Raw genomic sequence first — 19179 nt, forward strand, 5'->3', positions numbered from 1 at the left:
CATCAGTTTTGAGGATTCTAAACGACGGCTTTTCACCCGTACCACCTTAACCAGCACCAACGCTTGGAAGATTGGTGTAGGTCTCTCGAATTGAGTCTCACATAAGCCGATGTGTCACCAGACTTTTTCGGCATTATCATGTGCACAGATGAAGCCAATTTTCGCAGTAATGACTAGGTAAATTTGCATAACATACACCATTGGAGGGACTCTAATCCACACTGGGTAAAGCACAATCAGTACCAGTACCAGCGGTCGCTCAATGTGTGGTTCGTAATTTATGCTGGTGCTATAATCGGTCCCATTTTCTTAGATTACACACGGACTGGAGAGCGCTACGTGAAAGAGTGGTGGCTGAGTTTCTCAGTGAAGTCCCGCTGTCACGTCTTCCACTGCTGTGGTATCAGCAAGATGGAGCACCAGCGCACAGCAGCAGCCGAGCACGAAACTAGTTGGATGTGACTTTTCATATGCGATAGATTGGAAGGCATGGGCCTGTAAATTGGCCGGCTAGGTCACCTGACCTTTCTCCACTCCATTTCTTTTGTTGGGGTTATGTGAAAGATCGTGCTTATGTGAACGAGACAGACGTCAGATTAGTTCAAGGCAAGGATAACGGGTGTCTGCTGTAGAATTCAAGCGTCGGTCATCAAGAAAAGCCACTGAAGATGTGATAAAAAAGCAGACTCAGTATTGCGTAGTTGCAGAAGGAGACGTATTCGAACGCGCCCTCTAAGCAGCAGCTGGTGTTCAATGGGACTTATTAATTCATAGATAATAAGGGCACACTGCAATCTGATGTTCTTTTTATTTTATTTTTTTGTGTGTGCTGGCATCGCAATTGCCAATTCGGCTCATTTAGAAGTGGTATATTTTCTTTCTTGAATGAATCGGTTTTGCCTTTTCACTACACGTGGGTCGCTTTTTGGTCTGTTTGTTTCGCTTTATTTTTTCCCACAAACATATTTTTGCAGCATGTATACACTTTCATGAAAATTAAACGGCCACTTTAATTTGGCTTTGGTCCGAAGCAAGTTTCTGGCGCAAAATATAGCCGCGCACACTCAGTCGATGCGGTGCAAGCGGAGCCGGGATTTTGAAACATTTCATCCCTATTTCATTGCTTCTCATGTTTCATGCTTGGCCAGAGCAGCGCTTCGGGTACATTTGCAAGAGGCTCTTGTTATCAATGTGATCAGTCGGCCTTGAGAGATGGATGATAGGTATGCCGTAGAAATCAGAGGAAGGAATAGCCCCGAAACACAAAACCTGCTGTTAATGTTTCTTTTCTACCATATTCAAGGTGATGCGCTGTCTCTTCTAACGGTTTGCGACCGGCAGTGCAGTTGCTTTCAATCAGCTTATTTGAGGGCGCTGCTTTATGATGCGGGTGAGTCGCGTGATATTTTTCATATTTCGTGGGGTTTCTTTACCAGTTGGAAAAAATTTGTACGCAATTAGTGTCTCGCTCAAAACACAGCAGTTAGATGTCATTTTGGGTGCCTACAAATGCCTCGTTGACACTTTGAAAATTGGGACAGCACTTCTCCAGTTAGATAGTTAAATGCAATTGCCAAATTAATTCACAGTAACGAAAGAATTACTGGCGGCTACTCTACTGTACTGGTGACAGTCGGTACTAGGTTTTCTAGAATAATGCAAATACTCTTTTTTAATGTCTTGGTGTGTGATAGTTGGGGAACACTGTATAATTCACTCAGTAGCTGAAATTAGGCCCAGTCGGATTCACTTGAAATCGGAATCAATAACAGTTACGCGCAGTAGCGCTTAACTCGGACTCACAGAAAAAAAAAAGAAGAGAAAGAGAGAGAAGTTGCAATTTCGCCGGCAATGTGAAGCAGTATTAGAAAAAGCCAATTATGTGACAAAGGAAGGAAGATTATACCACTGAGAGGACTGGGGCTTTGAAATAGAACTGTCTTCTACTATGAGGTGTTGTATATACTCATGTAACGCCGTCACTTCACTGCTCAATTCTTCGAGGTAACACAAAGTTTCTTCAAAAGCAAGAAATTTTGTTTGTTTATATATAGGTGAGAGAAGAGTGATGACACGAGAGAAGGCGGCGGCTTCTGCAGTACCCCAAGAGAATGGTATGCCTTTCTTCAAAAGATTAGTGAGGGGTCTAGAAATTGCCGCAAAATCTTGAACAAAACGACGAAAGTACGAGCATAGGCCGACAAAACTTTGAACGTTTGCGGCTGTCTTCGGGACCAGAAAGTCTCGGACAGCGCGAGTTTTGTCGGGATCAGGCTGTACTCCGGAGGCGTCAACGAGGTGGCCCAGAACAGTAATTTGGCGGCGGCTGAAACAACATTTCGATGAGTTATGTTGCACCTTCGCCTTTCGAAATACATCAAATATAGCTGTTAGACGCTCAAGGTGAGTATCAAACGTGGGCGAGAAGATGATGACGTCGTTGAGGTAGCAGAGACATGTGGACTATTTGAAACCACGAAGCAAGGAGTCCATCATACGCTCAAAGGTGGCTGGGGCGTTGCATAATCCAAACGGCATTACTTTAAATTGGTATAGGCCATCAGGTGTGATGAATGCAGTTTTTTCTCTGTCCACATCGTCTACAGCAATCTGCCAGTATCCAGAACGAAGATCAATGGAAGAGAAATAGCTGGAACCGTGGAGGCAGTCAAGGGCGTCGTCTATACACATGGGAGCGGGTAGACATCCTTCTTAGTAACGTTTCTGAGATGGCAGTAGTCTACACAGAAGCGCCACGAGCCATCCTTCTACTTAACCAACATTACAGGTGACGCCCAGGGACTCGAAGACGGCTCAATGATGTTTTTGTCCAGGATTTTGTTGACTTCACTTTGAATTACTCGGCGTTCCAACGCAGAAACTCGATGCGGTCATCAGTGAATAGGAGTAGCATTGCCAGTAAGAATCCGATGCTTGACCGCGAGCATCTGGCCTAAAGGGCGGCCGTCGAAGTCGAAAGTATCTCTGTAGGACGATAATACTTGGTAAAGGTCTTCAGCCTGCGCAGAGGACAGGTCCACCGCAACCATTTTCTGTATCTTGGGGTCGGTGGCCGAGGCTGGCACGATAAGCTCGCAAGAAGCATCGGTCGATAAAGTTGCCACGTGATGGTCGCCGAGACAATCAATGGTGGCTAGGCAAATACTTGTGGTAGAATTTGCTTTGCCAATCCAAAGTTAAAGATAGGCATGAAAGTGCGGTTCGCATTAATAGTAAGTATACTGTGAGGCACGGTAACGTCATACTGTAGTGGAATGTCGGGCAGAGGAGTGACGAGGTACTCGACATCAGGAACTGATGGGAAAGACAACAGTTCAATGTAGGCTATTGACTTTGGCTGCAGGCGAAGAAAGCCGGTGGGACGTAAGCGGCAGTGGGGTGCGTCAGAACGTTCTGCGAGCATCGGCAACTCAAGGTGAAGGGTACTGGAAGAGCAGTCAGTAAGAGCAGAATGCGCGGAGAGAAAATCGAAGCCGAGAATGAGGTCATGGGGGCAATGAGCAATCACGGTGAAAAGGACAGGAGTGTGGCGGCCGGCGATGCTAACACATGCCGATGATAGGCACAGTACCGCCATCCGCAACGCGGGCGACGTGTGCCGACGCTGGGGTGAGGAGCTTGTTCAGTCGTCGTCGGAAGGCAGCACTCATAATAGAAAGATGTGCACCTGTATCGATGAGTGCCGTGACAGGATAGCCGCCAACGTCAAGAAGGTTTTGGTTCGTGTGTAACGTGAGCAGAGGATTTGAGGGCAGGGTCGACAACCCAGTTTCTCCTCCAGAAGCTGCAGTGCCTAGTTTTCCAGCTGGATCTGGGAGGCGATAGGCGACGGAGAGAAGCGATGGGGTTGGGGCGAACGAGACTGATGGTGTCGAGGTGAGGGCAAGCGGCTGTAGCGAAGGTTCGGGGCAGGAGCATCAGCTGCAATGGGTTCATGGCGGGTGGCATAGGGAACAGAAGGTCCAAAGGGGCGGGAATGAGCGGCGGTGTATGTCCGAGGAGGTGGTGGCCATTGGTTGCGGCAGTGACGAGCGACATGGCCGATGCGACAGCTGTGAAAGCAGATCGGCCTGTCATCAGGGGAACGCCATTCGACTGGGTTGCGGCGAGATGTGGCAGAAAAGGACTGCTGGGGATGAGAAGCGCTGCTAGAGAACTGGGGAACGGTGGGTGTAGACGATGAACACACGGAGTTGAGACCCATGTTCTCAAATTCCTGTCTGACGACGGCCTGAATCAGTACAATTGTGGTTGCTGGTGGATCGGGAGGCGTCGTGGAGAAAGCTGGCAAACAGGCAGCCTCGAGCTCGCGGCGAACAATACGAGTTACGTCGTCACAGGGGGTGGTCTGACGCGGTCGACCCTCACATGTCGACGTAGCAGCAGTCTTGGGTAGCCGTGTGATGTGATGTGTGATACGACGGCTCTTAGCTTGTTCAAGGCAATGACATTCTTTGATGATGGCGTCGATAGTCGAGACCTGGCCGAAAACAAGTAAATTGAAAGCATAGTCGGCGATGCCTTTTAGCACATGTGACACTTTATCTGCTTCAGACATAGTATCGTCAGCTTTGCGGCAGAGCGCCAAGACATCGAGGATGTATGAAACGTATGGCTCTGTAGATGTCTGAACACAAGACGCAAGAGCCTTTCTCGCGGCAGCCTTGTGCCCAATCGGGTCGCTGAACAGTTCCCTGAGCTTTTCTTTGAAACTGTCCCAACTGTTTATCTCGTCGTCATGCGTTTGGTGCCACACGCGTGGGGTGCCGCCGAGATAAAAGATGACATTGGCGAGCATGATCGTTGGGTCCCACCTGCTATTAGCACTGGCGTGTTCGTAGAGCTTGATCCATTTGTCAAACATCCTCTCCCTCCAGGCCAGAGAACACACCAGGGTCGCAATGTTGGGCAACCGTGATGATTGGAGCAGTCGGACAAGCCGAAGCCATTGCAGAGGCGGTCTTGTCACCGGGAGGCATGGTGACAAGCTCGATGTACCGACCGCTCCGGAGTTCCGTGGTGAGGACGGAGATCGCTGACCTCCACCAGAATGTTACGTGTGGAAAGACACAGATTAAAGAGACTGTATACAGGCTATTTACACTGGAGACAGATCGCCAGGCCGACACTCGCTCGCGCCAAGGGCACAGACCCACTTCATCGTCGTCCTCGCAGCGGCTTGTCCCTTGAGCATCGCTCAATGATATCGTAGTAATAAGATATATATATATATATATATATATATATATATATATATATCAAAGATGTACCGTATTTTCGCGATTCTAACCACCCCCCGATTCTAAGCACCCCCCTCTATTTTTGCGAAAAATTCGGAAAAAAGTTTGCATGCGAATCTAAGCACCCCCCCATTTGTTAGGAAGAGCGCGTAGCCAAGGCCGCCAAGCGCGCTTGCTCACTCCGTCATCAAGCGGGAGCTGTCGGAGTCCCAAGGTGGCACGGCGTCCGCGGTGCGACTATGCCATACAGCGGGACTGCAGAGGCGTGCGGGCTTGTGACGCCCGCGTGCCCCTGCGTTTCAGTCAACAAACCCTTCAAAGTGAATCTCCGACAGGAGTACGAAGAGTGAGTGCGAAACCCTGAACGGAAGAAGACGCCGACGGGTAAGCTGCAGGAAGCGTCCTCATCAACCATCGCAAAGTGGATTTCGGACGCGTGGTAGCGGGTCCAAGTGGACGTTGTGCTCAAATAATTTAAGAAGTGCTCGATCACAAACCACTTCGACGGAACGGAAGAGGACCTGATGTGGATACCGAAAGCGGCGGTTAAAGCGGTGCGACAAACTCGAGTGTCAGTGTTAGTGACTGAGCATCCGACACAAGCAGTGGGTTCACTGTTGCCACCGACTTTTGTTTTGAATATTTGCAAAATAAAATGTTATTTCTCGCACTTATCTCGTCGTGATGTCACGGCGAAAGGAGGGAGGGGGGGGGGTCATTCTAGATTTTTCTAATCTAAGCAGCCCCCCTCACTTTGGGCATCGTGATTGTGAAAAAAAAGGGGGTGCTTAGAATCGGGTAAATACGGTAGGTGCGTGGGGGGGAGGGGGGTTCGGAAGGGTTGAAATCCGGGATAATTGGTACGTACCATATTTGAAGGAAACAAGCAGTAAAAAAAACACAAAGGACATGAGGAGAGGTTCACACCACAACAACTGGGGTTCGGAAAGGTGGCCGGGCCCAAGCCGCCACCGAAAAAATGAAAGCTCTCTGCGTATGCTCGTTGCTATTTGAACCATTTGATTTGAAATTATTTTGACACCAATTTCTATTTATTTCAAGTTCACTTTGAACCATGAAAAAAACAAAAGATAGGTGCACAAAGAAGGCATCACTAGTAAAAGGGTTGGCAGGGATATTGAATGTGTAGCATGTGGTTTCTTCTAAGACCATCACCAAGAGCTTCAAGGTGACGGGAACAGTGTGGATAGAACAGGGGACAGCATGCTTTGGGAGGGTGCCCATAGGGCAATGTCAAAAAACCAGGTCAGAGGAACCAATGAGGGTAAGTGAATCAAAGTGCACTTATCAGGCTGCCAGTCAAACGGCAGTTGCATGCTTCAGTGGGTGACCAAACACGCTGTGATGTTCCAGTGGCTATGGCATTTTGCTGCTGCGCTCGAGGGTACGATCCTGGCTGTAGCAGCCACATTCTGATGTAAGTGAAGTGCACTTTAAAGAACCCCATGTGGTCAAAATTAATCCAGAGTCCCTCCCAATAGGGCATGTGTCATAATCGTATCGTGGTTTTGGCATGCAAAACCCCTCAATTAAATTTTTTTAGTGAGTATAACTGTAAGCCTACCTCACGTAAGGCATGCACCCTGTAAAGATATCAACAAAAGTGGGGGCCTTGCTGAGATGTAATATGAAGTGTAATATGTTTTGCAAACGTGTGCAATGTGTCCACAATGCTGATGCAGTGCCTGATTGACCTGAAGCGGAACGTCCTGGTGATGGGCACCACGGGGACCGAGACGCCCTTTCTCGGAGAAGGGGAGCTTCCAGAGTGTGCACGGCTGCAGATGCTGGGGGCCTCGCAGAGCGGCTCCACCCTGGGCAGTGAGGCGTCCTCGAGGGCCGGTAATGCCCGCCATCGATCCTCCCAGTCCTTCCTCTAAAACCCCCTTTGCTGCATATAAAGTCCTCACCCTGCTTGCCTCTCTCCTTTCCTGCACACTGCACACACTTGCACCCATGCTGACATCTTTTGCCTCCTCTGGCCAATGTCGGTGGCCTCTGGTCAACAATCAACCACAAAAGTTTACGAACCACAGAATCTCCGAAAACGTTTAATTTCCGAGCAGCCTATAACAGTATCCAGTAAAACAATACATTGCATTGTTGTTCACATACACTAGTAAAGGGGAAATACGCAAACACCAGGCTGGCGTTATGAGGCTGCAGAGATATTCAGCCTTTTTTAAATCCTGTGGTCCATTAACTTTTGTGGTCGACTGTACATGGTGGAATGCTTTAGTGTTCTTGCTTGAAGGGCTGCTGACGTGATGTTAAAACGGGCAACACGGCCCTTGAAAGTGACTTTTCAAACCACTTGCTCAATTTCGATAAAACTTGGGAAGCATGTTTAGAGTGTTACGAGGTGTAGCCATTCTTCTTCACTACAAGAGCAGTAGCATAGAGCCGTGTGCTAGATTTGATCACCATATTATAACTTGTCAAGGACTTGTAGCTTTAAAAGCTCAAGTGACTGGTTGGTCACAAGAACTACAGTTCCTATTATTTCAGCAGTTCTTAATAGAAAAAAACATTCATAAATTTTTATGCAATTTAAACTTAAAAGTCTGTGTTTATAGCAGCATTCAGCATGAAATTTAACATTTTGAAAAGTCTCTAACCGCCCTTTTCAAGAATGCAACTTATGTTCAAGTCCATGCTTGACTTGATCTGAGTGACCCTTGGCATTAATGTGCCCAGGATGCTCATTATGTTTCATCTGGCATGTACATGACAGGCATCATTTAAGAGGAGATGCTCCTCGAAAAAACATTTTTTAAATATTTGTACTAGAGATTTAAAAATCCACGAACTTATAGAGCATTACCAGCAGATTTCAAATATGTCATTAGTTTGTGTGTAGCCACTGTAATCCTTGAATTATGTCCTACACAATGGCAAAATAGAGGGATTTTGTGGGCACTTTATTGTGTAATAAATTTTAGAAAAAGCTTTGTGCTGTAGCATATTTAGCTCTTTATAGACCTATAAGTGCCGAAATGTATTCAAGCAGCATCTACAATTACTCCAACAATAAAAAAAATTACAACACTTAACTTTTTTTTTTGACAGTCACATGAAAATAACCATGTACATTTCTAATTGTTTTATGCTAATGAAATTTGGCATACATACTCTTGAAGGTATGTACAGTGCTGATACCTACTTGAAATTGCAATATCTCCCAGCAGTAGTTGTGAAAGTACAAAGTTATATTTCAGGGAATCGACTACTGTTTATCGGAACAACTGCAAGAAGAGTGTCAGCTAGAATATTTATAAAGACAAATGGCTGGATACCACAAGGTGTAAGCAACACAACTGTAGGACAACTTTTTTTATATTGCAGGTATTACTAATTTGAAGTTCAATCTCCATACATGGCAATCATGTGGTCAAATTAGCCCAATTTTAAAATTTACAAAAGCAAAATTAGAAAATCTGCTCCTAGCATTGTGTAGCACACACACATAGCTACATGCCACTATTAAAATTATGGTTCTATGTGCCTTGAAGACCAAGACAGCGCTTCAGCAAGCTTAAAAAACACCAGAAATGAGATTCTGAGAAAACTTGAAAAAACTAAATGTGCGTATTTTTATAACAGAACACCACAAAATATTTGAGTATATATTAGTGCTGTTGCATTAGTTGCCTCCAGGAATGTAGTCTGTCAGGCTAGTGTCACTACAGTAATGCCTTCTGAGCACTCACTGCAAGTTTTCAGCAGACGCATGCTGCGCAGACGTAGCCAGCTCGTTTGTCCCGGCAGCAGTGTCGTCAACGCGATCTAGTTCCAATTTTTGGTCAGTAGCAGGAGTTGAAGCTAATGCTTGAAGTTTCCTTTGAGCTTCACTGTCAATACACCGCAAAAATTCCAGCTGCAGAATAGTAGAGTTGTGCTGAAACGTCGATGAAATGCAGCCGTTGTCAGGAGTGCTTCGGGGGACTAAGCTTGACACGCTATCAGGATCTCCGGCGTCGCTTGACTGTGACTTTTATCGATGTCATCGGGAAGTGGTGCGGCTGAACGTCGTTTCTAGAAGTTGTACACCGGCTTCCTCTTCCTTTTTTTTTTTTCAAATTTGTACTTCGTAGCGAACTTCGGAGTCAAGGTCGGCATCGCTGTCAATGTGGGAAACTTAGTTGGCACGCACGGTGTGTGCGCAGCGGCTGTGGAGTGATGCAGACGATGCCAGTCTAGCCAATGGCATGGGTAGCTGAGGCTCACGTGCCTTTGTCAACCACTTACAGCATGCATTGGGTCTTCTTTCTGAGGCAGAATTTCTTCACTACCGAGACTCGTGACATACCATAGGAAAAGTGCTTTTTTATGGAAACTGGCTCGTATTTAGGCGACACTGGTGTCAAAAATTTATCTTACGGCTAAAATATTGATTTAGAATGTGCACAATTTGGCAAAGTGTTGGAATAATAGTTGGAAATTCCGAAAATGCCATTTTCAAGATATTGATTATTTTCGTAATTTCTAGGTCTCTAAAACCCATGACCCCCTAAAGGGGAGTGCTGTGGCTTGAAAGGAGGGTAATGTTATAGGATTTGTGGCTCTATAAATCAGTTATCGAATTTCGTAGACTTTGTAGCGACCACGGTAATGTCCAAAAATATTTGGCATTCCAAAAAGTGAGTACTTGAAGAAAATGCCAGTTAATAGGTATTTCTCGGATGGAGAAGGTCAAGGACATAGTAGCAGGCCTCCACAACTCTGCCAATGCATCATTTAGATGGCTTTTGAGAGTCCTTGATTAAAAACAAGAGAGATAAAGGAATGCTGACAGCGAATGTTGCCAAAGTTACCGGCAGCATATTCAGCTGGGCTTTTCAACGTCAGTCAGGATGCTGCTCATCGCTGTCCTAATGTCTTGAAATACTGGTTGATTTAATTCTGTATGGCATTCCTCTTGCATAGAAAAGACGGGGAATGCGGGAGATGGAAATTCAAGACGATGAGCAAAACGTGAACAAGGTGAATGCAGGAGCCAACGTTTCGACAAGTGGACTTGTCTTCTTCGAGGCGACGTATGGCCACAGTGGCGACATATGCTTTCCTCGCCACAGTGGCGACATATGCTTTCCTCGCCACAGTGGCGACATATGCTTTCCTCGCCACAAGGGTGACATATGCTTTCCTCGCCACAGTGGCGACAAATGCTTTCCTCGCCACAGTAGGCGACATATGCTTTCCTTGCCACAGTAGGCGACATATGCTTTCTTCGCCACAGTGACGACATATGCTTTCTTTGCCACAGCGGCGACATATGCTTTCCTCGCCACAGTAGGTGACATATGCTTTCCTCGCCACAGTGGCGACATATGCTTTCCTCGCCACAGTGACGACATATGCTTTCTTTGCCACAGCGGCGACATATGCTTTCCTTGCCACAGTAGGCGACATATGCTTTCCTCGCCACAGTGGCGACAAATGCTTTCCTCGCCACAGTGGCGACAAATGCTTTCCTCGCCACAGTGGCGACATATGCTTTCCTCGCCACAGTGGCGACATATGCTTTCCTCGCCACAGTGGCGACAAATGCTTTCCTCGCCACAGTAGGCGACATATGCTTTCCTCGCCACAGTAGGCGACATATGCTTTCTTCGCCACAGTGACGACATATGCTTTCTTTGCCACAGCGGCGACATATGCTTTCCTCGCCACAGTAGGTGACATATGCTTTCCTCGCCACAGTGGCGACATATGCTTCCTTCGCCACAGTGACGACATATGCTTTCTTCGCCACAGTGACGACATATGCTTTCTTTGCCACAGCGGCGACATATGCTTTCCTCGCCACAGTAGGCGACATATGCTTTCCTCGCCACAGTGGCGACAAATGCTTTCCTCGCCACAGTAGGCGACATATGCTTTCTTCGCCACAGTGACGACATTTGCTTTCTTTGCCACAGTGACGACATATGCTTTCTTTGCCACAGCGGCGACATATGCTTTCCTCGCCACAGTAGGTGACATATGCTTTCCTCGCCACAGTGGCGACATATGCTTTCTTCGCCACAGTGACGACATATGCTTTCTTCGCCACAGTGACGACATATGCTTTCTTTGCCACAGCGGCGACATATGCTTTCCTCGCCACAGTAGGCGACATATGCTTTCCTCGCCACAGTGGCGACAAATGCTTTCCTTGCCACAGTGGCGACATATGCTTTCCTCGCCACAGTGGCGACATATGCTTTCCTCGCCACAGTGGCGACAAATGCTTTCCTCGCCACAGTAGGCGACATATGCTTTCCTCGCCACAGTAGGCGACATATGCTTTCTTCGCCACAGTGACGACATATGCTTTCTTTGCCACAGCGGCGACATATGCTTTCCTCGCCACAGTAGGTGACATATGCTTTCCTCGCCACAGTGGCGACATATGCTTTCTTCGCCACAGTGACGACATATGCTTTCTTCGCCACAGTGACGACATATGCTTTCTTTGCCACAGCGGCGACATATGCTTTCCTCGCCACAGTAGGCGACATATGCTTTCCTCGCCACAGTGGCGACAAATGCTTTCCTCGCCACAGTAGGCGACATATGCTTTCTTCGCCACAGTGACGACATGTGCTTTCTTTGCCACAGCGGCGACATATGCTTTCCTCGCCACAGTAGGTGACATATGCTTTCCTCGCCACAGTGGCGACATATGCTTTCCTCGCCACAGTAGGCGACATATGCTTTCTTCGCCACAGTGACGACATGTGCTTTCTTTGCCACAGTGGCGACATATGCTTTCCTCGCCACAGTAGGTGACATATGCTTTCCTCGCCACAGTGGCGACAAATGCTTTCCTCGCCACAGTAGGCGACATATGCTTTCTTCGCCACAGTGACGACATGTGCTTTCTTTGCCACAGTGACGACATATGCTTTCTTTGCCACAGCGGCGACATATGCTTTCCTCGCCACAGTAGGTGACATATGCTTTCCTCGCCACAGTGGCGACATATGCTTTCTTCGCCACAGTGACGACATATGCTTTCTTCGCCACAGTGACGACATATGCTTTCTTTGCCACAGCGGCGACATATGCTTTCCTCGCCACAGTAGGCGACATATGCTTTCCTCGCCACAGTGGCGACAAATGCTTTCCTCGCCACACTGGCGACATATGCTTTCCTCGCCACAGTGGCGACATATGCTTTCCTCGCCACAGTGGCGACAAATGCTTTCCTCGCCACAGTAGGCGACATATGCTTTCCTCGCCACAGTAGGCGACATATGCTTTCTTTGCCACAGTGACGACATATGCTTTCTTTGCCACAGCGGCGACATATGCTTTCCTCGCCACAGTAGGTGACATATGCTTTCCTCGCCACAGTGGCGACATATGCTTTCTTCGCCACAGTGACGACATATGCTTTCTTCGCCACAGTGACGACATATGCTTTCTTTGCCACAGCGGCGACATATGCTTTCCTCGCCACAGTAGGCGACATATGCTTTCCTCGCCACAGTGGCGACAAATGCTTTCCTCGCCACAGTAGGCGACATGCTTTCTTCGCCACAGTGACGACATGTGCTTTCTTTGCCACAGCGGCGACATATGCTTTCCTCGCCACAGTAGGTGACATATGCTTTCCTCGCCACAGTGGCGACAAATGCTTTCCTCGCCACAGTAGGCGACATATGCTTTCTTCGCCACAGTGACGACATGTGCTTTCTTTGCCACAGCGGCGACATATGCTTTCCTCGCCACAGTAGGCGACATATGCTTTCCTCGCCACAGTGGCGACAAATGCTTTCCTCGCCACAGTAGGCGACATATGCTTTCTTCGCCACAGTGACGACATGTGCTTTCTTTGCCACAGCGGCGACATATGCTTTCCTCGCCACAGTAGGTGACATATGCTTTCCTCGCCACAGTGGCGACATATGCTTTCCTCGCCACAGTGGCGACATATGCTTTCCTCGCCACAGTAGGCGACATATGCTTTCCTTGCCACGGTGGCTACATATGCTTTCCTCCCCACATATGCTTTCCTCGCCATTCCTCTTGCATGCGACATGCATGCATTTCGCTTGCATGTGTTTAATTGAACAACGGCTCGGGTCATGCCATCAAGGTACACTGATGATCCACTATTAATTGATGAATAATTTCATTGTTGCACCCAATCACACAGGCGCATTTGTTCCCTGAGTGCAGTGTGGGAAGTTCTCACAGGCACACAGTTTGCTGCCCCAGAGACGCAAAGGAAGAGGTCATTGACAGGAGGGATTTTTATTGATTTATTTAACACGGTACCCACAGCGCCAGTTTGGCATTACAGTGGGGGGGGGGGGGAAGAAGTACATATATCATTGACAAATAAAAGCAATCAATACAGAATACATGAAAAAAAAGTTACAGTTCAGGGCAAATCGCCGACGCAACAACAACAAAAAAAAGAAGCAGAGCATAACCTTACATGCACGAACTGAAACAAAGTGGTTCTGGTGATGCAAGCACAAAGTACAGAGAAAAATTGCAAGTCACAATGCTGAAGCAAAGGCATCACTTGAAGATAGCGATACAACATCGCTGGGCAACCTGTTCCACTCACTGACAGTCTTAGGAAAAAATGACATCTTGAAAAGCTCCGTTCTACATCTATACTTTTTAATCTTAAGTGGGTGATCGCGCCTGGCAGAAGTGTACTCCGGTGGCCTTATGTAGCTATCACGATTGAGGCCGGTTTTATAATGATATATATTGTGCAAAAACTTTAATCTGAATGTTTGTCTACGAATTTGAAGTGTGTTCCAGCCTAATGTTTCCTTTGTTTGGGATGCACTAAAATACAGAGTGTAATTTTGAACCACGAAACGAGCTGCTAAGCTTTGTACTCTTTCTAGTTTCTTTATGTCTGTCGCAGTCCATGGGTCCCAGATAGTACAGGCATATTCCAGTATTGGTCTAATGTTAGTCTTGTAAAGCAGGTTCCTTGTTTCTAAAGGAAAGCACTTCGCATTTCTATGTAGCATAGCAAGAACGCTACATGCCTTAGCAATTATATAGTTAACATGACGGTGCCAGCATAGTTGAGGGGTCATGTACACCCCAAGATATTTATATTCACACACGGATGCAAGATTTGTCCCGTTAATGCTATATGTGTATACATTTGGTGACTTTTGTCTTGTAAAGCACATCTGCACAGTTTTATCAAGATTTATACTCATGCCCCATTTATCACACCACTCTGCAACCTTGTATAAATCCTTCTGTAGTTCATTATAATCATCGGGACCTTCCATCACGCGATACAAAACGCAGTTGTCCGCAAACAATCGGATGAAAGATGATATGCCAACGGTAATGTCATTCATGTATAACAAAAACAACAGCGGACCCAAAACTGAACCCTGAGGCACCCCCGATGACACATCAGCACCATGCAACAGCCTACCGCCCACGACTACGCGTTGTGTCCTACAATTTAAGTATTCTTTTATCTATTCAACAACCGTTTTATTTATGTTGTACCAGGACAATTTTTCAAGCAGCAAAGAATGGGGCACTCGGTCAAAAGCATTCCTGAAATCTAAAAAGATGCAATTTACATACCCCCCTTTGTCAAGAATGGATGCTAGGTCATGCATTAATTCTGCAACCTGAGTAATACAAGAAAAACCACTTCGAAATGCGTGTTGCTGAGGGATCAATAAGGAAAACAAATTTAAGTGAGTCATGATGTTGCTAAAAAGTACATGCTCAAAGATTTTGCAAGGTACGCTAGTCAAGGACACCGGTCGATAATTAAACAGATTTTCTAGGTCCTGACTTCGGAATAGGAACAACATTGGCAATTTTCCAGTTGGTAGGCAACATTCCGCATGTCAAGGATTTGGCAAAGAGCACATAAAGGTATTTAGACAACGGGCCTGCACAAGCGGAAAGCAGATAGTTCGGCAAGTCGTCGGGACTGCTGGCACTAGTGGTACTTCAACGCTCAAATTGTAGTTGAATGCCCCTTCTATCGAAGACTATGTCATTCATTGGTTCCCCTTTAATAAGCCTGTAGTGAAACATTGAATCAGTATTAGTTGCATGTGCAGAAGAAACAGAACTGAAGAAGGAGCTAAAACATTCTGCCTTATCTATTTTGTCGCTGTTGATGCATCTTGGCTCATTGAATGGCCCAGCAATTAGATGGTTCATGTGACGGTTGGCTTTGGTGGCTAGCAGCAGCTGTAACATAACCACGTAGCATGCAGTTTTCCACTAGTTTCTTGGTCCCATCGTCGTGCTCTGCAGTCAAGCAACATCCATCGACCGCCGCTTGCCAACCACATATTCTTCGTCAAATGTGGGGCATTGCAGCTTGTCTTTCTGGTGGGGCATACTGACAGCTTCACCAAGCTAAAGTGGAGTGTTATGGGAATGCAGGAGTGGCTCGAAGTTTTCTGACTCAATGCCCACTCATAATAGTAGGCAGTGCGGTGGCTGCCGTAAAGGACTCCATCACGGCCTCCTTGTTATAGGCACCTCCGTGGTTGTAGGTCACGCATGCTAGCTTGTTGTTGCAGGGTAGCTTTTCTTTATAAAGAAAGAGGTTATACCACAAACCTCACTGTTGGGCAATCGGGTGCATGCCACTAGATGCACCAACTTGTTCAGCAAGCAGGGAGGGCACGTGTGGCAACTAGCTTGCTGCAAGCCAGCATGGCACTGTTTGAATGTGTTACCACTGCATCGATTTAAAGATGTTTGAGCACATACTGTGAAATGCGGCAGTGTGCGTGTAGTTGTGAAGTATAGCTGCTGTATCAGTTCTCATGTGCTGAAGAACTGCTTTGGCTGCGAATTGATAAAGTTTGTAAGAAAAATTTCTTGCCATCTGATTGCATGTCCCAGGAACTGAAATACAATAGTGTGCATGTATGGCCAAAACAATACAAACCTGAGACATCTAAGTGACAAAAGCATGCCGCTCACACTTTTCTTTTTCTTTCCATTTACTGTTCAGGTAAGTGAGGTGCATTCCAAGTAAGGTGGACGATAAAGGGGAACAGAGAACAATGTCTGCAAGATGTAGAAGAAATTTCTCTGCGGGAGGCAGTGAAAATATAAACCATGCCAAAGGGAGCCTCTAGAAAGCAAAACTTTTGACAACCTGCTTCAAGCAGTCTCAGAGAGCCATTAGTACGTCTCTGATAGGTTACGAAAAATCTATTTCTGAAAAGTAGTTGCATAAGCAAAGTTGTAACATTTCTCTTAAAAAATGGATTACAGTCTACGCCCGTTACAACGGACCCACGTGCAGCAGACTTTCGGATATAATGGACCATTTTTCAACCTTAGTTTGGTCGGCCTATTTTATAAATGCAACCAAAATTCGCTTTTAACAGACCGCACCACAACGGACTATCGACTACAGTGGAGAAAATTGGCGGCATTTTTTGGCAAAATCAGGCATTTAAAATGGACTTTTGCCATGTCGATACGGGCAGACAACTGACTTGTGAGGGTCAGCCGACGATCGCGGTTCAATGCACGCGAAGGAGCGAGAAAAGCGGGGCGGACTTTTGCGTGCGAGGCATGGGGGAGGGGGAGGCGAGGGAAAGGGAGTTCTGCTCCGGTAGTTGCTGGTAATGGCGTGCCCACACGGGCACCATATCTTGAAAGCAATCTGTGATGTGGACAAGGTGCGTGCCCGCGCGGGCACTGTATCTTGAAAGCGATCTGCAATGTGGACAAAGTGCGCCCAGTGCCAGTAGCTTTGTATGTGCTGTGCTTTTGACGTTTAGTTTGCATTGAAGCGAGACAGCACGAACGTCAATTCGCTCGCTGCTGCTGCGCTTATCTTAATTTGCTATCGCAATTGATACTTCGCCTTTCGGGCAAAATTGCGACCACTTTTGCTTACTTTAAGCGTTCGTACTCACTTTTTGCAATAAAATTGTTAGACATTGCGATGAAAGTTTTGGAAGTGAGGCGTCTTGGATATTACGGACTTTGGATAAAACGGGAATTTTTTGTCAGATTATCAGGTTCTATTATAACGAGAGTTTATTTAATTATTTATTATGTTGAAGTACCTTACAGGCCCCAAGGGGAGCATTGAGTAAGGGGGCGTCATTGAACAAATGACAAGAGAAAACAGATATATGAGCGCTAAAAAATGTGAGAGCTAGAAATGTTTGTAATGATGACATGCTTGCAAAACAGTGTAAATGCTTAATCAATACAAAGAGTTATCGGGAAAGGAATGAAAAGTACAATTCACCCTAACATAAAAAGTGATGTAACACTTGCGCAAAATAACGTACATAGCGTGAGCACATAAAGCAAACAAAATTGAAACAATAACAAGAAAAAAAGTCATAACCCGTATGTGACACGTATCATATGGCATGACATATGTACAGATGAATATATTTTATATTTGTTATGATGAAGACTGTAGGTTCAGTAGCTGTCTGAATTTATCATTGCTCATTTGAGCGACAGTGCTATTAGGAAGCGAATTCCATAACTGAATTGCTCCTGGTAAAGCCGAGAAGTTAAATGCGTTATTGTTGGCATAAATGCGAGTGAGGCTTAAATCATTATAAAGTCGTCGTGATGTGCAAGACCCGCGTTCCAGTGGCAAGTTTGATGGCTTGATTTGGTGAAGATATCTATGGAGCAAGGACAGGAGTGCTATGTCACGTCGGCTACTCAGTGATTGAAGGGAAAGGTCGAGTTCTATTTGAGTAATACTTGATTGGTAGCTGTAATTTCAGGAAATAAATCGACTAGCTTGGTTTTGGATGGCTTCTAACATGTGGATTAAGTATTCATGGTAGGGAGACCATATAGGGGACGCGAACTCAAGCTGAGGGCGTACAAATGATATGAATGCTAATTTTTGAATGTTAGATGGGCAATTACGCAAGTTGCAACGAATATACCCAAGAGATTTGGAAGCGTTTGCGCATATGGTTGCAATGTCAAAGGCCCAGGAAAGGCTCGGTGTAAGATTTACGCCTAGATATTTATATGCTGATGCCTGAGATACTATATTTGAGTTTATATAATAGGAAAACCTATGAATTGATGTTTTTCATGTGAATGTCATTAGTTGGCATTTAGATGAGTTAAGTTTCATTTGCCAGTCTTCACACCATTTGGTAATGAGATGAAGTCCTCTTGAAGAATGTGATGGTCATCAACGCTGGGAATTGGTCAATATAATATACAATCATCGGCGAAAACACGCATGCAGGATGAGATGTTATTGGGCAGATCATTGATGTAAATAAGAAAAAGCAAGGATCCTAGTACCCTACCCTGCGGTACACCGGAACTGACATATGCAAGGGGTGACGTAAAATTATTAACAACTGTAAATTGCTGACGATTTGTTAAAAAGTTACGAATCCAGGAGAGCGTTAAGCAGTCTAATTTGAGAACGGATAACTTGGAAATTAAACGGCAGTGAGCCACACGGTCAAAGGCTTTGGAGAAGTCGAGAAACAAGCAATCTGTTTGAAGATTATGGTCCATGTTAAAATGCAAGTCTGTAGTAAATTCTAGTAACTGCGTCTCACATGACAAACCTTTCCTAAACCCATGTTAGTTAAAGAAAAAATTATTTGATTCCAGATGATGATATATGTAAGATGCAATGATATATTCAAGCATTTTGCAGCAAATACTTGTCAATGATATTGGACGATAGTTTTCTGTGGAATTCTTGCTACCACTTTTGTGGACTGGTATCACTTTTGCAATTTTCCAGTTAAGGGAAGCTGGCCTGATGATAACGACTGGTGGGAAATATTGCATAAAAATTTGCTAGATAGCGTGACTGTATTTTTTAAAATTTTTGAGTTAATATTATCGACACCCGAAGAAGTAGTCAACTTAAGGTTATTTATGAGACCTGTGATACCATCCTCTGTTACAT

General features: G+C 45.8%; 1 protein-coding gene across 2 annotated transcripts in view; it reads left to right on the forward strand.

Moving 5' to 3' along the window:
- Positions 1 to 19179, forward strand: part of rngo (DNA damage inducible 1 homolog rngo) — a 178073-nt gene that overhangs the window by 113565 nt on the left and 45329 nt on the right. For both annotated transcript variants that reach the window (XM_065455441.1, XM_065455442.1), the window contains one exon: positions 6965 to 7124. In XM_065455441.1, coding sequence (XP_065311513.1) covers positions 6965 to 7124 — 160 coding nt within the window. The remainder of the gene's footprint in view (positions 1 to 6964; positions 7125 to 19179) is intronic.

Source organism: Dermacentor albipictus, chromosome 2 (assembly GCF_038994185.2).
Source record: "Dermacentor albipictus isolate Rhodes 1998 colony chromosome 2, USDA_Dalb.pri_finalv2, whole genome shotgun sequence".
NCBI lineage: Eukaryota > Metazoa > Arthropoda > Arachnida > Ixodida > Ixodidae > Dermacentor > Dermacentor albipictus.